Source organism: Zingiber officinale, chromosome 8B, assembly GCF_018446385.1.
Source record: "Zingiber officinale cultivar Zhangliang chromosome 8B, Zo_v1.1, whole genome shotgun sequence".
NCBI lineage: Eukaryota > Viridiplantae > Streptophyta > Magnoliopsida > Zingiberales > Zingiberaceae > Zingiber > Zingiber officinale.
This window is the reverse complement of record NC_056001.1, coordinates 7,861,678-7,884,104: the sequence shown is the minus strand read 5'-3', so window position 1 is coordinate 7,884,104 and position 22,427 is coordinate 7,861,678. Positions and strand designations below refer to the sequence as shown.

The following is a 22,427-nucleotide window of genomic DNA, read 5'->3' as shown; positions in this document are numbered from 1 at the left end:
AATGTACTTGAGTTCAATATCACCTTTAGTAACATGATCCCTGATGAAGTGGTGCCTAATTTCAATATGTTTGGTTCTTGAATGATGCACAGGATTCTTGGTTAAGTTAATTGAACTTATATTGTCAATTAATACTTTTACATTTGTGATATTTAAGTTGAAATCTTTTAGAGTATGCATCATCCATAATAACTGTGCAACACATTCGCCTATAGCTATATATTCTGACTCAGTTGTAGATAGTGTAACACAGTGTTGCTTTCTACTAAACCAGCTGACAAGGGATGGACCAAGTAGTTGGCATCCACCACTTGTGCTTTTTCGGTCTAATTTGCATCCTGCATAATCTTATTCAGAATATCCTATTAATTCAAAGTTGTTGGTCCTAGGATACCAAATTCCTACATTTGTTGTTCCCTTGAGGTATCTAAAGATTCTTTTGACTTGAGTCAAATGAGATTTAGCACAAGTTTGGTATCGAGCACACATACTAACTGCAAATAAAATGTCGGTCGACTTGCAGTTAAGTAAAGTAGACTACCTATTACACTCCGATAATGTTTTAAGTCTTGATTTTCCATTAGGATCATCATCTAGGATTGTGTTTACGGCCATAGGTGTTTTTATTTCTTTAGTATTTTCCATTCCAAATTTTCTAAGTAACTCCTTAGTATATTTTTGTTGATAAATATAATTTCCTTCATTTGTTTGTTTGACTTGTAACCCTAGAAAATAAGTTAATTTTCCTACCAGACTCATTTCGAATTCGTGTTCCATTAGGTTTGTAAATTCGTTTAAAAATTCTGAGTTTGTTGAACCAAAGATGATATCATCTACATAGATTTGAGCTATAAAAATATCTTCTTTTATTGATTTCACAAATAGTGTTGGGTCAACTTGACCTTGGTTAAACCCTTTAGAGATTAAGTAAGAGGTTAGTCTTTCATACCATGCCCTAAGTGCCTGTTTAAGTCCATATAATGCCTTTTTTAATTTGTAGACATAATCAGGGTGTTCTAGGCTTTCAAAACCAGGTGGCTGACCTACATAAACTTCTTCTTTTATTAATCCATTAAGAAAGGCAGACTTGACATCCATTTGGTATAGTTTGAATCCTTTATGGGTTGCATAGCTTAGTAACATTCTAATGGACTCTAGTCTAGCTACCGGGGCATAAGTTTCATCATAGTCAAGTCCTTCAACTTGACTGAACCCTTTGGCAACTAACCTGGCCTTGTTTCTAGTAATTTCTCCAGTTTCACTTAACTTGTTTCTAAATACCCATTTGGTTTCTATTATTTTCTTATCGTTAGGTGGAGGTACTAGGTCCCAAACTTCATTGCGCTCAAATTGAGCTAATTCTTCTTGCATAGCTATGACCCAGTCTGGGTCAAGTAGGGATTCAGCTACAGTTTTGGGTTCAATATTTGAGATTAACGAGATTTGACTTAGGTTTCTGAAAGATGACCTAGTTTGGACCCTAAGGTCTGGGTCACCAATTATTTGATCAGTAGGATGGTTTGGGTTGACTCTTATGGTTCTAGAAGGTTGACTTTCTTGTAGTTGTTCTTCTTCTTCATGATTTTGGGTTTGGTTTGTTCCTTCAGAAATGATATGTTCATGAACAGGGTCAACTGGTTGGGGTTGGGCTTGTTCTAGGTTTTGATTGGATTCTTTGAATTTTACATTGGTGGTTTCCTCAATTCTTAAGGTAACTTTATTATAAATTCTGTAGCCTCTGCTATTCAGAGAGTACCCTAGAAAAATTCCATTTTCTATTTTGGAAGTGAATATGCCTAAGTGTTCTCTAGTATTTAGGAAAAAGGCTGGGCAACCAAATACCTTAAAGTGTTTTATATTAGGTTGTTTGTTGTAAAATATTTCAAAAAATGTTTTATTGTGTTTTTTGTTTAGTGTTGTTCGGTTTTGTACATAGCAGGCTGTACTAACAGCTTCTGCCCAAAAATATTTAGGTAAGTTGTATTCGTTTAGCATAGTTCTAGATGCTTCAAGTAAAGTTCTATTTTTCCTTTCTACAATTCCATTTTGTTGGGGAGTTTTAGGGCAAGAAAATTCATGATGGTAGCCATTTTCAAGGCAAAATTTATCAAAATTATGATTTTTAAATTCTCCTCCATTATCACTTCTGATTCTTTTAATTTTTATGCCTTTTTCATTTTCAATTTGTTTGCAGAAATTTGTAAAAATTTCAAAGGTTTCATCTTTATTTTTTAAGAATTTGACCCAAGTGAACCTAGAATAGTCATCTATTATAACTAAACAGTATAGACTTCCATTTATTGATTTAACTCCATGGGAGTCAAATAGGTCTAAGTGTAAAAGTTCTAGGACTGAGTTGGTTTGGGATTCATTAATTGGTTTGTGGGTAGATTTTGTTTGTTTGCCTTGTTGACAAGCATTACATATCGTTAAATCTAAGTTAGGTAATTTTGGTAAGCCTCTAACTAGACCATTTAATTTACTTATGTTTCTGAAATGTGTGTGTGACATTCTTCTATGTCATAACCAGGTTTCTTCTTTTTGTGTTAAATAACACTTGACTGAAGAAGTGGTTAAGTTAATGGCATAGATATTATCTTTTCTAAAGCCTTTTAGGCTTATAGTTGGATTATCTAGATGTTTGATCAAACATTCTGTGGATAGAAATTTTACCTTATACCTAGTGTCACATAATTGACTTATGCTCAGAAGATTGTATTTAAAATTTTCAACAAGTAGAACATTTGTAATTATGAAATCTATTTTTAATTCAATATTACCTATACCAATTACCTTGAGTTTACCGTTGTTTCCAAAGGCAACTGTTCCTAGGCTTTTGTAGGTTAATTGAGTGAACTTGGTGTGATCTCCAGTCATATGTTTGGAGCAACCACTGTCCAAAATCCACTTGCTTTCCTACAACAAGTAGGATTTTTATGTTAGTCTTAGTTTATCAATTTTTAAGTTACAATTAAAATTTTGAAATTAATTTTTAAGTTAAAATTAAAATTTTGAAATTTAATTTTTAAGTTAAAATTAAAATTTTGAAATTAATTTTTAAAATTAAAATTTTGAAATTAAATTTTAAGTTAAAATTAAAATTTTGAAATTAATTTTTAAGTTAAAATTAAAATTTTGAAATTAATTTTTAAGTTAAAATTTTGAAATTAATTTTTAAGTTAAAATTAAAATTTTGAAATTAATTTTTAAGTTAAAATTTTGAAATTAATTTTTAAGTTAAAATTAAAATTTTGAAATTAATTTTTAAGTTAAAATTAAAATTTTGAAATTAATTTTTAAGTTAAAATTTTGAAATTAATTTTTAAGTTAAAATTTTGAAATTAATTTTTAAGTTAAAATTTTGAAATTAATTTTTAAGTTAAAATTAAAATTTTGAAATTAAAATTAAAATTTTGAAATTAATTTTTTAAGTTAAAATTAAAATTAATTTTTAAGTTAAAATTTTGAAATTAATTTTTAAGTTAAAATTTTGAAATTAATTTTTAAGTTAAAATTAAAATTTTGAAATTAATTTTTAAATTAAAATTAAAATTTTGAAATTAATTTTTTAAGTTAAAATTAAAATTAATTTTTAAGTTAAAAATTAAAATTTTGAAATTAATTTTTAAATTAAAATTAAAATTTTGAAATTAATTTTTTAAGTTAAAATTAAAATTAATTTTTAAAGCCTTATTCATCTCACCCGAACTATATTATCAATCAGGGAATCCTATGATTTTGTGAGATGAAATTGGTTTGATTACAGACTTTTGGTTTAACTTGTGTTAGATTCAGACTTAGCTTTGGTTTCCACAAATAGGCATTCTTCGGATAAACTTCTAAGCTTGGTGAGTCACAAGGGCATCATTAGAAGTAACCAACCTTTCGAGGTTTTCCGAATAGTCCTATCCACGGAACTTAGTACTAAATCTTGGTCTAACTGGTTAGGATTCGTTTAAGGGTAGCTTCGGTCAGTTCCACTTGGCCAAATGCACCAGATCGAAACCATATCTTTCTAGACATGCGATGCCCAAGTTTCTCTAACGTACTATCATCCAAAAATTTCACCAATACCATGATTCAAGTTAAACTTGGTCTCTAATTCTAATTGCCCTGCCGGGTTTGTTAGTTTTGGGTTACCCTGTCGGGTAAGCTAGAGGTGCCAGCTATTCCGGAGCCTCCCCCTGAATTTTTAGCTATTAATTTAAGTTTTAATTTTAGGCTTGTGTCGATTCTTTTTATAGTTATAGTTAACTTGGTGATAATTTTGTTGTTTCTTAAACTGTTTAGATTTTGAATTTGATTTAGGTTTGTATTTTGGATTTTGGTTTGGTTTATTTATAAAATGTATTTTTCTTTAGGTATATAGAATTGATTAAGTCCTACTTGCGTGGTTAAGCACGCTTTCGGGACCCAAGCTTGTTTAGTTGCTTTGTGTTGGGTTAATAATGATTTAAAGGTTTTATTTGAGTTTGACTTATATCCAAGTCCGGTTTTATTATAGCATGCCTTTTGGTTATTTAGAATTAAATCTAAATTTTTAGATCTTGTTGTGAATTTTTCCAACATTTCCTTTAACTTATTAAGTTCATTTTTTAATGATAAATTCTCCTCCTCAAGTGTTCGATCTTGAGTTGGATTCGAATTTTTTAATTGTTCCTTGAGGTTTTGATTTTCCTCAAGAAGCGATTTATTTTTATTTTCCAATTTAACTAATTTTTTTATTCAAACACGAGATAATTCTAAAGAATTTACGATTTAAGTTTAGGTATACCTCTTTAGAACCTTCGGAAACGAGTACGGACTCGTGGCTCGATTCGGGTTCGGACCCGTCTTCCGATTCCTCCGTTTCAGCTTCGCGAGCCATCAGCGCGAGGTGACTTTGGTGCTTTTCCTTTCTCCTTCCGATTCGTCTGAGGAGGAATCGTCCCATGTTGCTTTGAGGGCTTTCTTCTTTGTTGACTTTGGTTTGTCAAGTTTCAATCTTGGGCATTCGTTCTTGTAGTGCCCCTTTTTGTTACATTCGAAACATGTGACATTTCTTGAGTCGGCTGGCGAACTGATCTTCTGAAGATCCTGTTTGCTGAAGCTTCTCTTTTTCCTGGTGAACATTTTCCTTACCAGGTTCACCATGTGTTCTTCGTCTTCAGAGTCTTGATTGGAATCTTCTTCGGATTCGGGCTTGTTCTTCTTTTCTTTAGAGGAACCTGCAAATAAAGCTACACCTTTCTCGACCCTGGCGTTAGTTTGCTCATGAAGTTCTAATTCACAAAAGAGTTCGTCCAATTTTAATTTAGATAAATTTTTTGAAATTTTGTAGGCATCTACGATTGATGCCCAAAATTGTTTCGCGGAAAAGCATTTAACGCGTACCTGATTAAGTCTCGGTTCTCCATTTGGTGGCCTATCGCGTGGAGACCGTTGAGGATATCTTTGACCCTCGCGTGGAGCTGACTTGCCGTTTCTCCTTCCTGCATTTTTATATTAAAAATTCTATTTAACAGCAAATCTCTCTTTGTTACCTTCGCGTCGCTTGTTCCTTCGTGCAGCTCGATCAGTTTATCCCAAAGCTCCTTAGCGTTTTGATGCGGTCCAACCCGGTTCAGTTCTTCTCGTGTTAGTCCACAGTGTAGAGTATTGATGGCTTTGTTTTCAATTGATGCCTTTTTCTTCACATCATTTGTCCAGTCTTCAGGGTCTAGTATGTTCCCGGAGTTGTCTACTGGAATTTTGTAAGCCCTTGTGACGCTCATCCATTGGTCGTAGTCTGTCTTCATGTAGACCTCCATTCTCCTCTTCCAGTACGAAAAGTCATCCCCGTTGAATAGAGGAGGACGTACTGTGCTGAAGCCTTCTTGTTGAGACATTATAACCTACACACACGAAATTAACTGGAAAAATATCCCAAGACTTCGTCTTGGATTAGCAGTGCGGGAGAAACAGAAACTCTAAGTTGGTGTTGCACCAATTTAGATTTTAAATGCAAAAAAAATCTTCCAAAAGATAATAATATCAGTTTTAAAAAAATACCCCCTCATTTGGTGGTTGCACCAAATCGAGCGGAACCCCGCCCGGATACCCCTTGTAAGCCCGTTAGATTCGATGGGGGGGGGGGGGGGGTGAATATCGATTCGAAAATCTCGAGTTAAAACGCAGTGGAAAAGTAAGGAAGTAAAGAGATGAACACGGTTGATTTTTACTTCGTTCGGAGCCTGTGACGACTCCTACTCGAAGGCCCGTACTCCTTGAGTACTTTCGTTGGGCAATTCACTAGCAATTCGGATAATTACAATTTACGTACAAATATTGCTAATGAAGGAAAAACAAAGCTATACCGACAAATAATGAATTAAAAGAAAACCGGAGTGAGTCGTCGGAGCTTTGTGAACGTCGTTGAGCGCAGAGTGATTGAACTCGAGTTCTCGAACACGATTTGTTGAAGCTCTCAGGGCTTCTTTTATATGCTCGGCGCTGGATCCTTCCGGCGCTCGAATGTGACGTAACACTCCCAACCAGCATGCTCCAAGTGTCAACATCGTCTGGGATAAAACTTGCCTCGGCGCTGGATACCTTCCAGCGCCAAGACTCCGGCGCCGTAACCATCCCGGGCGCCGGACCCTCACTGCTTCCTACCGCAAACAGCGGTTAGTCCGAGGCAAAATAAAACCCTGCAGCACAGATTTTGTAAGCACATTTTTATAGATACGCTAAGTAATAAAAATTAACAACAAGAGTATGACTTAGATTCCGTCTTTCCGAGACCGGAATCTAGTCACGATCTCGACTTAGATATCCGAAATGGATCTAAGCCGGATCGACGCCTAATGTTCCCTTCCCGGGAACGCGTCCTCGCAGTCACTCCCCTCCAGTGACTTACCTCACTTACCTGCCAGACGTCCGGTCAGCCCGTCGACCCGTCTGGACTTCCGGTCAGCCCGTCGACCCGCCTGGGCTTCTCGCCAGCTATCCGGTCAGCCCGTCGACCTAACTGGACTTCTCGCCAAGCGTCCGGTCAGCCCGTCGACCAGCTTGGACTTCTCGCCAGCTATCCGGTCAGCCCGTCGACCTAGCTGGACTTCGTGCCAGACATCTGGTCGGCCCGTCGACCTGTCTGGACTTCTCCTGCACACTTTATCAAAGTGTCAGACAACAACAGACTAACTTAACCTGATTTGTCATTCATCAAAACCTGGGTTAAATCGTTAGTGCTAACCGCACCAACACTCCCTTCTTCGGAGCGAGCCGACTCCCCCTCTTGATATTTTTTGAGCGCGGCGTGGGCAGCGTCGCTGGCGGCCTGAAGATCCTTCAAATCTCCATCAAATCTTTGGAGATCGGCCGAGCGGCTCTCCTTCTCGGTGGCTAGCAGGGCGTCCAAAACTTTGATGCGTTGTTCCAGCCCCCTGATCTCCACCTTCATGCGGTCCATATCATTGATGGCCTGTTGCTTCCGAGTGGTCGCCGTTTTGATCTCCTTATCTCGTTGCTTGATCATCGTTTCAAGCCGAACGACCTTGCTCGCCAGATCGGAAGCCCTTTTCCGTTCGGCATCCAGTAGTTTTTTGGCCTTCTCCAAAGCGGCCGTCGACGGCCCGGCACCCCCCGCAGCTTTTTGTTTTTTCAACTCGTCCTCCAGTTCGGCCAATCGATCGCTAATGGCGATCTGCTCCACCCAGTTCTGCTAGCAAATGTGGACATGTTAAAAACATAATTTAAATACGTAAACAAAGAAACAGAGCATACCCCGGTGTAGATTGTTGTCGCCGGCTGCCCGGGAGTCATCTTGGCTATTCGACGCCGAGCGTCCACCCAAGCTTGGGCCGAGGGCCTGTCATAATCCGCCGGGGACCACAGCCGATCAAGCATGTACGCCTCCGAAGGAAGGCGCAGAACGATTTTAATTAAATTTTGGCCGGCTCGCCTGGAAGCGCGGCCTTACGGACGCCCACCGGTGGACGAGAAGGAAGCTTGCCACCGACACGGCGAAAGTTCTTGAAGGGCCGGACGGCACTCGTGAGCCGGCCCTGAGAACCATGAGGGGTCGGAGTACTCTCGAGGGAAATCGTCCCGGACAGCACCGGTGCATCCGCGCCCCGCTCGGGCTGTGGCTCATCAAGTGTAGTCGAGGCAGATGCGAATTCCGGTCGTCGGCGTTTCCGAGCGCGTAGCGGCACATCATCGGCCGAACGGCCCTCCACCTCAGCTTCGGTAGGAGGTTCTATGTCGCCCGCGGCCTCATCGTGAGAGGCAGGGGCGTCTGAGGCTTCGGGGACAGTTGGTGTCCCCTCACCTTCTTCGCCGGCCGGATCAGTTGGAGCAAGGCCCCGTTCGGCGGCCTCCTTGTTCGTCACTGCCTCAATCTGAGCGGCCTTCAATTTGAGCTTCTCGGTAGCTTTGGCGCACCACATGACTTCAGCGGCAGGAGCAAAAAATAAATCAGTTAGAACAAAACAAACGGGAAGATAAGGAAACTTACTCATGCTGCAGGGCAGATTGACTGTGGTAGAGGACAAGCCGAATATGTGCATTACTCCCGGGAGGAGTAGCTTGTCAATATGATAGTGCTGGCCAACTAGCCGTTAGGCTGCATGAAGGTAGGCCGCGTCACCTCTAAATTTGCCGAGCTCCGGTTACGATGGCATCGCCGTCTGCCACTTGATGCGAAAAGTTGGCCGCTCGGGAAAACGTATATAGAAAAAATGCTCCTTCCAATGTTTGTTGGAGCTCGGCATATTATCAAAAAGGACGAAGCCTATCCTAGACTGGAAAACAAAGGTGCCCCACTCGGCTTGCTTGGGATAAAAAAAGTAGTGGAAAATTTTTGGTTCTAAGGGGATGCCATTCAGTTTGAATAAAACTATCACTCCGCTCAGCAGCCTAATAGAGTTGGGAACTACCTGGCCGAGCGGATTGCGAAAATAATTGCAAACTTCTAAGAAAAACTTGTGGGGTGGAAAACGCAGTCCGGCCAGAAATTGGTCTCGGAAGAAAAGAACAGTGCCGGGCGGCGGATCGTGAGGCCGATCGACCGGTGTGGCTAACACTATTTGGTGGTCGATCGCCAGGTCATAGGCTCGAGTGAGGCGCAAGGCGTCCTCCTCGTCGAACCGGCTTTCCATGTTCGAATACCAAAGACCCGGAGCACCGCCGGTCGGCTGCGAGGTGCTAGTCATGGTCGACAGACAAGGATACGGGACCAAAAGGGAAGGTTCAAGTAAGGAATGAAGGAAAACCGACTGAAGGAAACGATTAACAGAAAGAAGAAAACGTTGGGAACGAGAAGGAGGGTCTTACGAGCAAGAAAGATGATCGACGGGGGCCTGGGGGTTGCCGAAGAATTGAGGGGCGAGGTCGCCGGAGAAAAATAAACGAGCAGAGGAGCGCCGGAGGAAGATGAAGCAACAAGGCGGCGGAAACGGAGTCGCGGGCTTTATATCGCCGCCCGGGAGCAACATCCACCGTCCGATCCAGGTCGTCGATAACGAGGTCATCATCCAGCCGTCCATTTCAAACGGCGGTTGTCCCATCGGAAGTGACGCCACCGCCATACTCTGACAAACGCATGATCGCCACGTGTCAGCTGGATATTGGCCGCATTTAATGAGCTCCCCTTACCGTGCGCAGTGCACATGATGAATAGTAGGGGAGAGCATAGGACATGGAGTCCAAGAGACCACAAGGCACGGATCAGATATCGCCGAACGGGCGAGCATCATTAGACCTGGCCGAGCGGCCCAATGCAATTATCGTTGTTCGGCAGTCCAGTCAGTCGGACTTCGCCTCCTTCGACTAGACTCGAGGGGAAGGCAAGTGATCCGGTGGTAAGAGCCTGGGACCCCCTAACGAGGGGTCAACGCCACGTGGAGGTCAAATGGCCAAGTAGCCCTCCGGAGAAGGGTGAGCCGACCGGACTTGGAAGAAATGGATAAGGCCGATCGGCCGACCAATGGACATTCGGTAGTAAAAGGCGCCCTGACCGGGTTGGGGTTCCGACGCTCAATGAAACAATGTCTCAGAGCCGAGAGGAAGTCACTCGCCTGGAAGTCTCCCCGGCATCTCCGCACAAGCGACATGCGAGATGTGAGGGCGTGCCGTCCGGTCGGCGCAGGGGATGAAGGTCGTCCGGACGATGTTCTCCATCCAGCTGGCCGGACGTACGTCCCGGCCGGCGGTAAAGGAGAACAGGAACATCTCCTGATAGTCGTCAAGTCACATGACTAAGCCATACTCCTAGTCTGACAACGGGGTGTCTTGTTATCCCATCGAAGGCGCGATGGGACTGTTGCAGTATGGCGTCAGGTAAGTTTTCTGACAGGCACACACCGAGGCATGGGCTGCGGATACGCACGCGCCTCGATAGGCGTGTAGGAGATTTTTCATCGCCCTATATAAAGAACCGTAGACTTCGCCGGAGGTACGCATTCTACAAGCTTGGGAGCTCCTTTTTTCACTACTTACCTGACTTGAGCGTCGGAGGGTCGCCGCCGGGAATCCCTTCCCGGCCCGACTTCTGTGCAGGATCGCCGGAGCTTCGGAGGCCTGTGCCATCGACTAGGAGAGCGCCACGTGCCCAGCGTCCCTTGGTTCGGCGATTCGGACAGGATCACTTTCTATGACGTCCCCTTGAAATGAAGGGCAATTCCCTATAAGGGAAGTCAATTGGAGTTTGTGAGTTTTCTCCATATTAATGTTAGGAAGTGATTTACGTAATCTAGAGATTGTATAACTAAGGAGGCCCTTAGTAACAAAGGGTGGTTCTTTAATCGGACTTTCTAGGTCACTGTTAGATTTTGAGAGATGTTATAAGGCAATTGTCTTACAATTTTTACTAAATAAAGATTCACTATTTGAATGCATATTATATGTTTGTTTGTCTTAAACTCATTTACTGAATGTTCACAATACAATTCATAACATGAGAGAAATTATGATTAGATCACAATTAGTGATTAACTCTACATGTTTAATTATAAACATATTGTAATTTCCCTAGTCGTCAAATTGATGCATTCGGACATCATCAATTCTGAAAGACTAACACGGGTTATACTTCTTAGTTCGCCAAGCAGCTATTTTCTCGCTGGCTGGAGACATTGGGATGTCGAGAGTTAAACATGGATGCTAGTTATGGTAACTAGTTCATTGGAGTGACCCGTTGTAAGACTTTATATGTTTATCTATGTATGGATATGTCTGTAAAGCTCTTACTGTAGCTCGAGTGCAAGTTTCCTTCGACTTGGTGTATACAAGTCATCTTGGTCATGGAGACTTATACTTTGATATTTTAAGCAAGCATCTCATTAAGGTGTAGACCTGGAATGATTGGGTATAAGTCGAAATACCCGAAGATGTTTGGATAGCTCACAGAGGATTCACTGCTCCTTGCGAGGAGACGTATACCCTATGACCACTCATTAGGATTATTACTCAAAGTCTTTGGTCAAAACATCATATGTTAAAAGTATGAGACTCTTGTACACATGTACGAGTAATTTGAATCCATAGAACTAGGAAGTATTACTTGGGCTAGTTGTAACGTAGTCAATCTAGTGGGGACAAACACATAGATCATGTCCTAAACCAAGTGGGTATAAGACGAGTGAAAAGAACAAGACACAACTCACTGTATCTACTGAAGGGTTTAGAGTTAGTTATAAGATCAACTATAATTTTTCGACTAATTGGGGATCATGATATACTACTAGGTGTCACTCATGATCGTTCTATAATTAATTAGTTAATTATGAACGTCCAAGATCAATCATGAATCTATTGGGTCACACGCACTAACGAGTCTCTAAAAGACGTAAAACAAGTTAAAAAATATGATTCTTAGATCAAGAGATAAATGTTTGGTTAGACCATACATAAGACCAATATGGAAATATTTATCATGATGGAAGCGCGGATGGGCTACATCTTTTATGGTAGAGTTGAACCATATTTGGTTTAATCATAAATTAGTCATGAACCAACTTGATTAAGTTGTGAACCAAACTAAGGGGTCAATGAGCTAATTTTTTGTTAAGGGATAATGGGTTGGATTGGAACTTTCTAATCTAACTCATTAAAGAGGATTATATATAGATGTAATTGGAAGAGAATTATATACAAGTTTCATTATTTGATTGATTGACTTTTGAAAACTCAATCCTCCTCTCCCTCTCCTCCCTCTCCCGCCGCCAACAAGAGGGTGCTCCCTCTTGTTGTCGTGAGCACCATAAGGGAAAAAAACTCTCCCTTGTGTGCTTATCTTCTTCTTCCTCTTGATCCCTCTTCTTCACTCATGGCTAGTAACTTCCGAAGGAGAGACTTGTACTCAAAAAGTTGTCTTGAGAAGCTCAGCGTGGATACGAATAGAGGTGAGGTTCGACAACGTCGCTACAGGTGATGCCCTTCTCGTTACAGGTCATCTGTAAGGTATACCTAGCGTAAATTTACTTCCCGTAAAATTTTAATTATGTGATCATGTTTAACATGTTGTATCCTTGTATATGCATTGTGTGTGTGATGTAATAATTAGGAATTATTATTATTTTATTTTTTCACTGTACATTAGATAACTCTAGCGATTATATGATCAGGGGCCCTAAGGTAACCCTTTAACCGAACTTTCTAGAGTTACTTCTTTACTTAATGGCGTTAGAGTTTGGGTAAACTTTTTGAAGTGATCTTAGCGGGATTGTGCCAGACTTTAGCAGAGGTCCTACAAGAATGTAAGTATAGAGTTAGGTAAATAAATAATGCATAGGGACATTAACTAGCATTATAGTGAAATCGAAATCCTAGGTCATTCCCAAATCCAACATCACCTTCTCCCATCGTTCACTTACACTCACACTCTTTCCCTCTCTCTTCTCTCTCTACTTTCTACTCTCTCTCACACTCTCTCTTCTCTTCTCCCTCTCTTTACTCAATTCCTAGTTTCCAAGTGCTCGTAAACTAACCTCAAACGTTTAAATAATTCAATGTACAAAATCAACTAGTGCTTAATCAACAGTCCTTGTGGATTGATATTTTATTACTTGACGGCATCTCCATGCACTTGTGTATTTACCACACATCAAGATTTTAGTATCGTTGTCGGGAACTGTTTAGATTAACATTAGTTAATTATCATATGATTTAATCTAGACTTGTTAACAAATTTTTCATTACTTGTTTAATTTTATTTATGTTTTTTTTCTTCTTTCAATTTAAATTCTACATTTTAATTTTTATAATAATTCTATTTTCATAAGATACAATGAGCACTAACATGTCAAGCAGACCTTTAGGAGAATCTTTTACACCCATTTATGGAAGATTCATATCTCTCATTGTGTAACCTCAGATTAAAACAGACAACTTCCAACTAAACCCAGAATTAATCTTCATAATACAATGTCACAAATTTGGAAGAGAAATTTTAGAGAACCCATACTTGCACCTTGAGGTATTTCTTAAATATTGCAATATGAACTATGAAGGAGTTTCAGCAAATGCCATTTGGTCGATAACATTCCCTCTCAGTATCAAGGATAAAGCAAAAACTTGGTTTTATTCTCTCCCTTCACAAAGCATAACAAGTTAGTCAAGGATTGGAATAGCGATTAGGGGGTAATGAATATTGCTCGTTAAAAATCGTTTCTTTTTCGTATTAAGATAAAATTCAAGTATAGCAGCAGAATTAAAAATAATACACACAGAGATACAATTAGTTATTTGGTTCGGGGTCTGTGTTTGTTGGTGAAGTTAACACCAATGATTAAATCTAAGTTTTGATGAATGACAAATGAATTAAAGTTAGGTGTAGTGTGATTTAACCTTTCTACTAAGTGTGTAGTACTTGTCGGGTCTGACACCAAGCTGAAATCCAGCTAGGTCTGGATGACTTGATAGCTAGTGTAAAAGTCTAAATAGGTCGAAGAGTGACATGATATATGGTGAAAAATTCAGCTAGGTCTGTGAGACCTGACAGCTGACCAAAATCTAGTTGAGTCTGCGGATCTGATAACTGACGAGAAGACTGAATGAGTCGAAAGGGAGTCAAGTGATTCTATGTGGTAAGGTAAGTCATTGGATGATAGTGATCCAGTGAGGACGAGTCCCAATTAGGGACTTTAGGCGCAGGTCCAGTTAGGTCTATTTTAGAAACATAGACTAAGACCTTGACTAGATCCTAGTCTTGAAAAGAGAGGATCTAATTAATAATATTCTATTTTATTATTATGCTAACTTCGTTTTACAGGTTAAACTTATTTTTTTTGTACTAATACATTTTGTAGGAGTAAAAAGTGACTCAAGCCTCAGGTGAACAGTAACTCGAGGCACCTCCCTCCCTCGAATGCTTCAGTCGAAATCCCTGCATGGAAGGGTGTGAAGGTGCCTCCCATGCAGATAGAGGCGCCTTGAAACTTGGCGCTGGAGGCACCTTGGAGAATTTTAAAGGCGCCCTCAGAAGGATAAAATCTCTAGGTTACGGGTTTTATCGATTCCGAAGATAAGGGGGTAAGAGTTGCTTCTGGAGGCGCCTCAGACGAAGCTGGAGGCACCTTCAATAGTCTATATAAGCCATGTTCAGGCAACCTTCATCATAAATCTTCTCTACGAACTGCAAAGAGCTTTCTGCTGCTATGAACACGTTCGACTGTTGTTGTGTTGCTGCTCCGTGACTTTCAACTGTTGCCAGCAGATCAACACCAACTCCTAAGCGCTTATGGATCCTCTTCCTGCGAGTTGGTAATGAAACTAATTATTGCATATTTTTTTTTATTACTTGTAAAAAGGGAGTGCCAGCTATTACACTTCCCTTTCTTCAATATCTCGTATTCGATTTCCTCTTTTGATGGATTGTCCGTCAATACAGTCGGAGAGATTGTGGGTCTTGGAGTAAGAGTCGTCGAAGACTCCGAACCAAATAACTCGTCGAGTTCTTCTTCATGTTTTTGTTTTTGTGTTGTGTTATTCCACTGCGTATTCGTTTTTAAAGTAGAAAAAGATTGATTTTTTAAAAGACACGTGATTCACTCCTCCCCTTTCACGTGCGCACTAATCCTACAATTAATATCAGAGCTCTGTTAGATTTGAATTGGTACAACCACCCATCAAGTAGGGGATTTAATTTCTGTTATTTTGATACCTAAATTAGCATTCATATCGACCTCAATCAGGTCTATAATGGCTTTCTCAGTATCTGAGAAGTGAGTATCGTGTTATACTAATAAAACTTTTCCTCCTAATTTGGCTCAAGTTAAACCTCGTAATCCAAAGATAATAAAGTCAAGATGTATATAATTGTGTTTTCTAAGCTAGAGACTTTTAGAATAATTTAGTTTTCTTTGGCCAAATGAACTTGATAGTTGTTTTACGGATGTCTTTGCCTAGATAAATGCTGCCCCCAATGTGCAAGGGGTGAAGGATCTTATGATTTTTTTGCCCACAAGTACCTTGAATGACTTGAGAAACCTCACAGAAAGACCCTATTGAGGCTATACAATGGCCATTAATGTCCATCTTGATTATAGACTTCTATTTTTTTAGATGAACGATTATAGACTCTTCTTGATACTAGTAAAATGTGATAAGCCCCGTCATTGAGGATGCACAATGGTCATCATAGTCCATTGGACTTCTTGAACTATAGATGCATTGAGGATGAGTATTTCCATATCCATGTAAAGCAATAACTGTCGCATGTTTCCCTAGTGTCTGCCTAAATCAATTTTCTAGTTTGATTTTTTCAAAAAAAAAAAATTCTAAGGGAGCATATCTTAGACAGATTCAGCCATTCAAACACCTATATTGGCCATTGATAGATTCTTCATCAATCCTCAGTGTCAATTTTGAACATATGACATGACATCAGCATTTTGAGTTGGACATGACAAACACATTAACCTCCTAACAACATATTTCTTGCTAGTTCTGTTGAGGTTCTATGAGGTGCCTAGGAAATCCATGCCAGTTCTTATTATAATTTTTTTTCCCATGGCCAAAGTCCTTGGCATTTCCTCTATAGTGATGACTCCAAGCTACTCCTTAAGTAGTCAATTGAAAGTCTCTCGTAAACAAACAACAATGAACCTTCTTATTCAAGTTTTCATCAATGAATGATACTTGGTGTATGCTGTTGCACATTTCTTTGGCAAATGGCGCAGGATCAATTTCTCAACTGGCATGTTGCCGCTCTGATCCGTTCGTCTTCATATGTATTCTACCAAAATAAACAAACTGTGTGCTTGTAATGTCTCAGGAACGATTGCAGCAGGAGGAAGAGCTGAAGGCAACCGAATTGATGCGTGGATATCCATGGATAAATCTCAATAATTCAGCCTCCTTCAATGTCAAAAGGAGGTCAGAAGTACATGAAATAATTCGAATTTATAAGATTTGCATACGTGTATGTGATGTAAGTGTAATGGAAAGACATGCTTTCTTATCCAAATTTTAGAGTAGCTATTTTATATCCAGATGGTCTGGTCTAGTTGGTTAGAATATGGCATCTTTACTGTAATAAAGTAATAAAATAAGAGATTAATTAGCTGTTTTATAAGTATCTTATGATTTTCTTTCACAGGTTAACTATTTTATATATGCTTTATGCGAACAATCAATTTTTAATTTTTTAATAAAATTTTATTTTTGTAATTTATAAAGATAATTATTTATATATATTTCGTCACACGATAAAAAAATAAATTACGGATTCGAATCTTAAAAATAATCTTTTGTAAAATATAAAATAAAATTATTGACGAAAATTTTGTTGGTGTTGTTGTTATTTTTTTTCTCTCTCTCCTCTCGAAATTGACAAATTTGTTCTCTACGGCACCCCGCGGCCGAATCCCACGAGGCGGAGCTCATGGCCGACTCGTGTCGCCTCCCCGCCCGCAACTCATATTCGCCGGCCATGTGCCCGCCCCTCCTCCGCTTAGTTGTCATCTCTCCCCCAGCTGTCCCTCTTCCCCCACTCCACGGCCCCAAAGGTCGCTCCTTTGTAAGAACTCCCCCTCCCCTCCCCACGATGGCCATACGCAAAAAATCCTAATTTCCCCTCGCCAATCCCAATCCATATGAGGTCGGAGGAGAACCCTAAGAAGCAGAGGAAATGCTGCTTGCTGAGGCAGTCGAGGAAGGGCTGCATGAAGGGGAAGGGCGGTCCGGAGAACCAGACCTGCCCCTTCCGAGGCGTGCGCCAGCGGACCTGGGGCAAGTGGGTGGCCGAGATCCGCGAGCCCAACCGCGGCGCCCGCCTCTGGCTTGGCACCTTTCCCTCCGCCCTCGAGGCGGCCCAGACCTACGACAACGCCGCCCGCACCCTCTACGGCGACTGCGCCCGCCTCAACCTCCACGCTCCGTCTCCGCCCCTCCCCAAGTTAGAGCGCGCCTGCTTGTCCGCCACCTGTTCGACGGAAGACGCCAGTGCCAGCGAGTCGGTGGCGAGCTTCCCTGGGATCCCTGGATCGTCGGCGGGCTATTTCTGCGGCGGGGAGTTGGACGACTTGGACGATTACGTGACGAGGTTACCTAAAGCAGGGAACTTTGGACTCGAAGCTTTCGTTCCGCTCTTCGACGACGACAGCGTTGGGTGGTCGGAGGTAGAGTCTGTGCCGGAATTGATGAACTCTGACGAAATGCAATTGTCTTGGTGTTCTTGAACGGGCACCTTCCTCGTCTCCAAAACCAAAACACGTCCTCTCTGGATATGTCCGCATGGCTTTAATCAGTGGTTATAGAACTGCTTTAAGAAGAGAAAAAACGGTGTAAAGTTTACAGCAAAAGATGAAGAATCTACTCGCGGTAGTAGCAGTGGAAGTGACGCTGATAATCTATTCAAACTGTTAAACTCTTGGTGTTCGTCACTATAGATAAGCAAACAATGTTTCAGAAAACAGCGCAAAGATGTCTTTATTTTACATCAGAAAATTATCTGCTAGGAATGAAATATGCAATTCCTCTGAAATAATTGTTACGATGCTATAATTATGGTCATGAAAAGTGACGTCTGTTGCAGCCAGTAGTTCGACTGGTTTGGTGTCGGTCGGTGTAGTTATTGCTGCTTCACATCACATGACATCCATGGAGATTTGAAATCTTGTTCAACAGCAGACAAGTCGGGGAACTTCGTAATAAAGCTTGTGTTAGTTGAGGACTTTGCACTTTGTTATGTGGCCTAGAATGTCCTATTTCAACTACTTCATTTAGTGTTTCGGTGACTGGTATCAGCAATTTTACAGACTCGTTGTGTTTCATCATTTTAACCTGTTAAAAGTTTGCAAGGACGTTGTAGATTATCAGGGATGAACGTATTTCGGTTGTTCTTCCAGACCTTTCAGGGAGGTATGCCCTACTGTATTTCTTTTAGCAACAATTTCATTTGTTTTTTAAATTTGGGTAGGTCAATAGTTCACCAACGTTTCCCCATTTTCTTCACCAAATCATCAAGACAGATGGCCATCTCGCCACCTACACTTTCATATATGTATATTTGTTTTTCCAACTGAAGAGAAACATAAACCTATAGATGGCTCATCACATATTGGAGGAGAACACACTTGTGCATATAGCATACTATTCAGGTAGAAATTATGCATATGGAGCTAAAATAGTATAGGTAAGAAGTCGAACAACACAACGCTTCCGCCGAGCTTATCCTTTAGAGCTGGCGGAGGTTGGGTGGATATGTAACTGCTAACAGTGCCATCAAAATATGACACTGAAGAATAATTTCCATCCTACTGATGCGTGGAATTGTATTAGCATTGGGTCCCTTCTTGGCACGCAAGAACTCCAGCATTAGAAGTCAATGTGCCAACCAGAGAAGAAGACCTAGCTCCGAGACTGGACGCTCTTGAGTAGCTAACTGAAGCACCTGCACCAGAGGGGGTGAAAAAAGCACCATTTAGCAGCAGGTCACCTTCTGACCTCCAATTCCAGTCCTTCCATGTGCTTTCGTCTGTGTCCACTCTCTTGGTTACCTGCTTATTCAAATCACAATGAGACAAAATCCCATGTAAGAACAAGTCTCTGAGATCACAAAATGCAGGAAATAATATTTGTAGGTTGCTTCCTGCACCTCTTTTGCAAATGGATCAGAAGGGGCAAGATATCGGTTGCCCTGGCTGTTGATGGTTGGATTAGCACTCCCACCAATGGCATACATTTCCCAGTGTGTATAATCGTTGTTAACCACATGAAAGTAACCATGCCTGCACCTGCAGTTTCACAAAGCAATCAACAAGTAATTTAATACAGAGTATATCTTAGATGTGAATTTTCCAGAAATGCAAAAACTACCTGGGCATTCTCTGAATGAGTCCCTCCCCAAAATGGTTAAATGCAATTGTAACTTGCATAGATTTGTCACTTTCATAAGAATCACTGTGGCCCAAAAGCATAACCTGAATTCACAAAAATATGTTCTGGTAAGAAAACTTATGAACACATTGATAAATTCAAGCAGGCTAATTATCTGAGCATTATAAAATTATAATGAAATTGCACAAAGCTTTCTTCAAGATAACTGATAAATTCAATCAGGCTCATTGACTAAACAGTGAAAATATGGATGACATTGTAAATAACTTTCTTCAAAGTAACTAATCATCTTCTATGCTTGTTCCTTTTTTACCTGACATTACATCAACCTCAAGAAGCATATAATGCATTAACCTTGTGCAATAGATCCACCGCATTAAGTTAATTTAGGGGCAACTCAAGAATGGGAATTTATACCTCATTGTGGTGGGTGAAATAACTGTTGGAGACTGTAATAGCAGTAGAGCCCATTACCGCATCAACAAGTCCATCCGCACAGTTGGACAGAGAGCAATGGTCCACCCAGACATGGCTAGAACCAAAGATGGAAATTGCATCCCCATCAGCCATGGTTCTCCATCCATAATGGGAAGGAGAACTGCGAACCATAGCATTTCCAGTGGGTTTGCAGTCATGGATGTGGAGCCCATGGATGATGACATTGGAGATATATTGGATGGTAATGCAAGCTCCGTTGGCAATGTGGACATTTCTACCACGTCCATCAATTGTCTTGAAACTGTTCATGATAAGCTCCTCCTTGAGTGTGATCACCATGTCCTGCTTAAAAGTGATCCAGAGGGGTTCATCCTGGATGACTGCATATCTAAGTGTTCCTGGCCGTGGATTCACAGGATCATCATCGCCAGAGTCTGTCACCACATAGAAATTTCCATCCCGGCCACCAATGGCATTTCGACCAAAGCCAATCCCACAATCAGCAAGTCTTTTCCGATTGTTGTGCCAGTCAGGATCACACCGCCAGCAATCATCAATTGGGTTGCCTGTGCCACATGACAGGTAAGCAAGAGACCTGCGAGCTGTGTTGTTTCTTATGGACCTGATGAAATAAGTTCCACATCAAATTGTTGTTGACATTCTCATCCCTACTAATGGAGACGATGGAGCAATTGATAAATGGCAGATGAACTGATAGTCCAAGAACCCAACAATAGGAAAGGAATGCTATTAACGAAATGCTATTAACGAACAATCCTACAATACTTCCAAACAGGAGGAGATTAAGTGTAGAAAAGTAAGTTGACATACAAAAACAGGGGAGGAGATGATACGTGAAATTAAAAGCAAAAGTTTTAGTCTAAAAAGCACAAATAAGAATGGAAGGTAGTTGTTGAAAGTAAGCTGTAAGTGTTCCTTGGGCCCACTAGAAGTCTTGGATCATATACCAATTGCAACTTACCATGTGAGGAATTAATGGAATAAGAGAGAACATGATGCTAAAGAAGAGATGGCCATTAATGCAACACGAGATTGTAGATTGTTTTAGTTAGCAAAACAAATGGTGATAGTGATCATAATAGATATGAGTAAATCGTGTTTAACAGGAACAAACGATTCTCTGTTTGTAAGTGTATCTAGCATGTAATACAGAGCAAAATGAGGTGAATACTCGAAAACAGAAACAAAGAACGCCGGTCACCAAGCCACTATAGATTACGAACTGGACAGGTTGAGGAGATTGACCCCATGAACACAAATGATGGTTCGGTCAAATAATTGTTGCCTTTGAAGTCAAATGACCCGTGTTGATGCCGTTGATTGTATTGCATTCTCTGATTGGTTGAAGTAAATTCTATCGACTTAAGGAGAGCTGGAACTGTGGAAGGATAGATAAATCTTACATGATGACAGTAGAAGCAACCTCGTCAGGGTAATCAACTGCGGCTTCTGCAGTTTTGGTTTTAGCCCTGGTAGAAAGCGAAGAACCAAAGGGTCAGCTCAAAATCATACAAAACTATCTTCTTGATAACCAGTAATGGCAAGCAACAATAACATAAGAGATCAAGCAAGAAAAAAAATACAAATGCATCTGCACCGTGCCAATTCGTAGAACGAAATTAGAGCTAAAGAAAACCCAATTGTTATCCAAAAAAAGGGGAATCTCCTATGTCAAAGCAACAAACGGAAAATGGATTTAAAGTTCAATTTCATAATTTTTCTCAAAGAACAACCAAGAAAGCGAAAGCGTGGCGAACGTGAGGGTGGTGGCAGAACTAGAGATCCGACTGCTCGAATCTCTCCTAAAACGAGGAAAGAAACTCACCTCTCTTCGATGGAAGCAACAGCCTCCCTCGGATTGCGTGTCGCCTCCCTCAAGCTCCTCCGAGAAGTGTGGTCGCTCCTGCATAAATCCAGAGAGAGAGTTAGTGAGAACCTTCTATGGCATTTGCTTGCATACTCCATGTTTTCATCAAATCTCTTATTTTACTCTACTCGAGAACATAGGAGAAGCAATCGCCGAACACCAAATCGAGTAAAGAATAAAGAAAACAAACAAGAGGAGAAAAAAAAAATGCACCTCGAATCCGACGACCTCTCGCTTCCAATCCGAATCCGCCCCACTGTTCCCCCGCCCAATAGCACTATGAGCCCTAGGAGCAGCAACAGCAGCAGAGGAGCTGCAATCGACCTTGAACCCCCCGCCATTGCCGCTCACTCTTCTTGCTATAGTGCAAAAGCAGGTACTCTTGGCGGAGCGAGGACGAAGAACAACAACCGGAAGCGCCATTTTTATAGCGCTCGCCGCTCCCTTAACCACGGTTACTAGCCTTCCCTCTCTTTGCTATCACGAGTTAACTGCCGTTAACCCAGACGGCGCGTGTAGGTGCGCCGCCACAGAGGCACTTGTGCCGTCAACTAACGTTAACGGCTTCCATAGGTGCATAGCATAACCGCTTCCTTTCATCAGGACCACGGCGTTCGCCGTTCGCTGAGATCAATACTCAAAAATACTCTTGTTATTTTACATATTTGCAAAATTACACCCCTGAATTTCGAAAGAAAAGGGCCGATGTGTCAGTTGATTACTTGATTTTGAGATTTTCCTTTCATTTAAAGATTCGCCACCATGTGACGAGCATGTTGGACTTGGACGGATCAGCTTTAAA

At 40.9% G+C, this 22,427-nt stretch overlaps 2 protein-coding genes across 2 annotated transcripts; one reads left to right on the top strand and one right to left on the bottom strand.

Moving 5' to 3' along the window:
* The first annotated feature begins 16,761 nt into the window (after positions 1 to 16,761).
* LOC122016382 (dehydration-responsive element-binding protein 2C-like) lies at positions 16,762 to 18,210 on the top strand. The gene has a single exon (XM_042573662.1). The coding sequence runs from the start codon at positions 17,055 to 17,057 to the stop codon at positions 17,637 to 17,639; it is 585 nt and encodes a 194-aa protein (XP_042429596.1). The 5' UTR covers positions 16,762 to 17,054; the 3' UTR covers positions 17,640 to 18,210.
* A 200-nt stretch (positions 18,211 to 18,410) lies between these two features.
* Positions 18,411 to 22,017, bottom strand: LOC122016381 (probable pectate lyase 8). The gene is made up of 7 exons (XM_042573661.1): positions 21,839 to 22,017; positions 21,584 to 21,661; positions 21,162 to 21,227; positions 19,717 to 20,359; positions 19,279 to 19,382; positions 19,058 to 19,196; positions 18,411 to 18,959 (listed from the first exon to the last, which is right to left on the bottom strand). Exons 1-7 carry the CDS (start codon positions 21,964 to 21,966, stop codon positions 18,738 to 18,740), a joined length of 1,380 nt encoding a protein of 459 aa, XP_042429595.1. The 5' UTR covers positions 21,967 to 22,017; the 3' UTR covers positions 18,411 to 18,737.
* Positions 22,018 to 22,427: the final 410 nt, after the last annotated feature.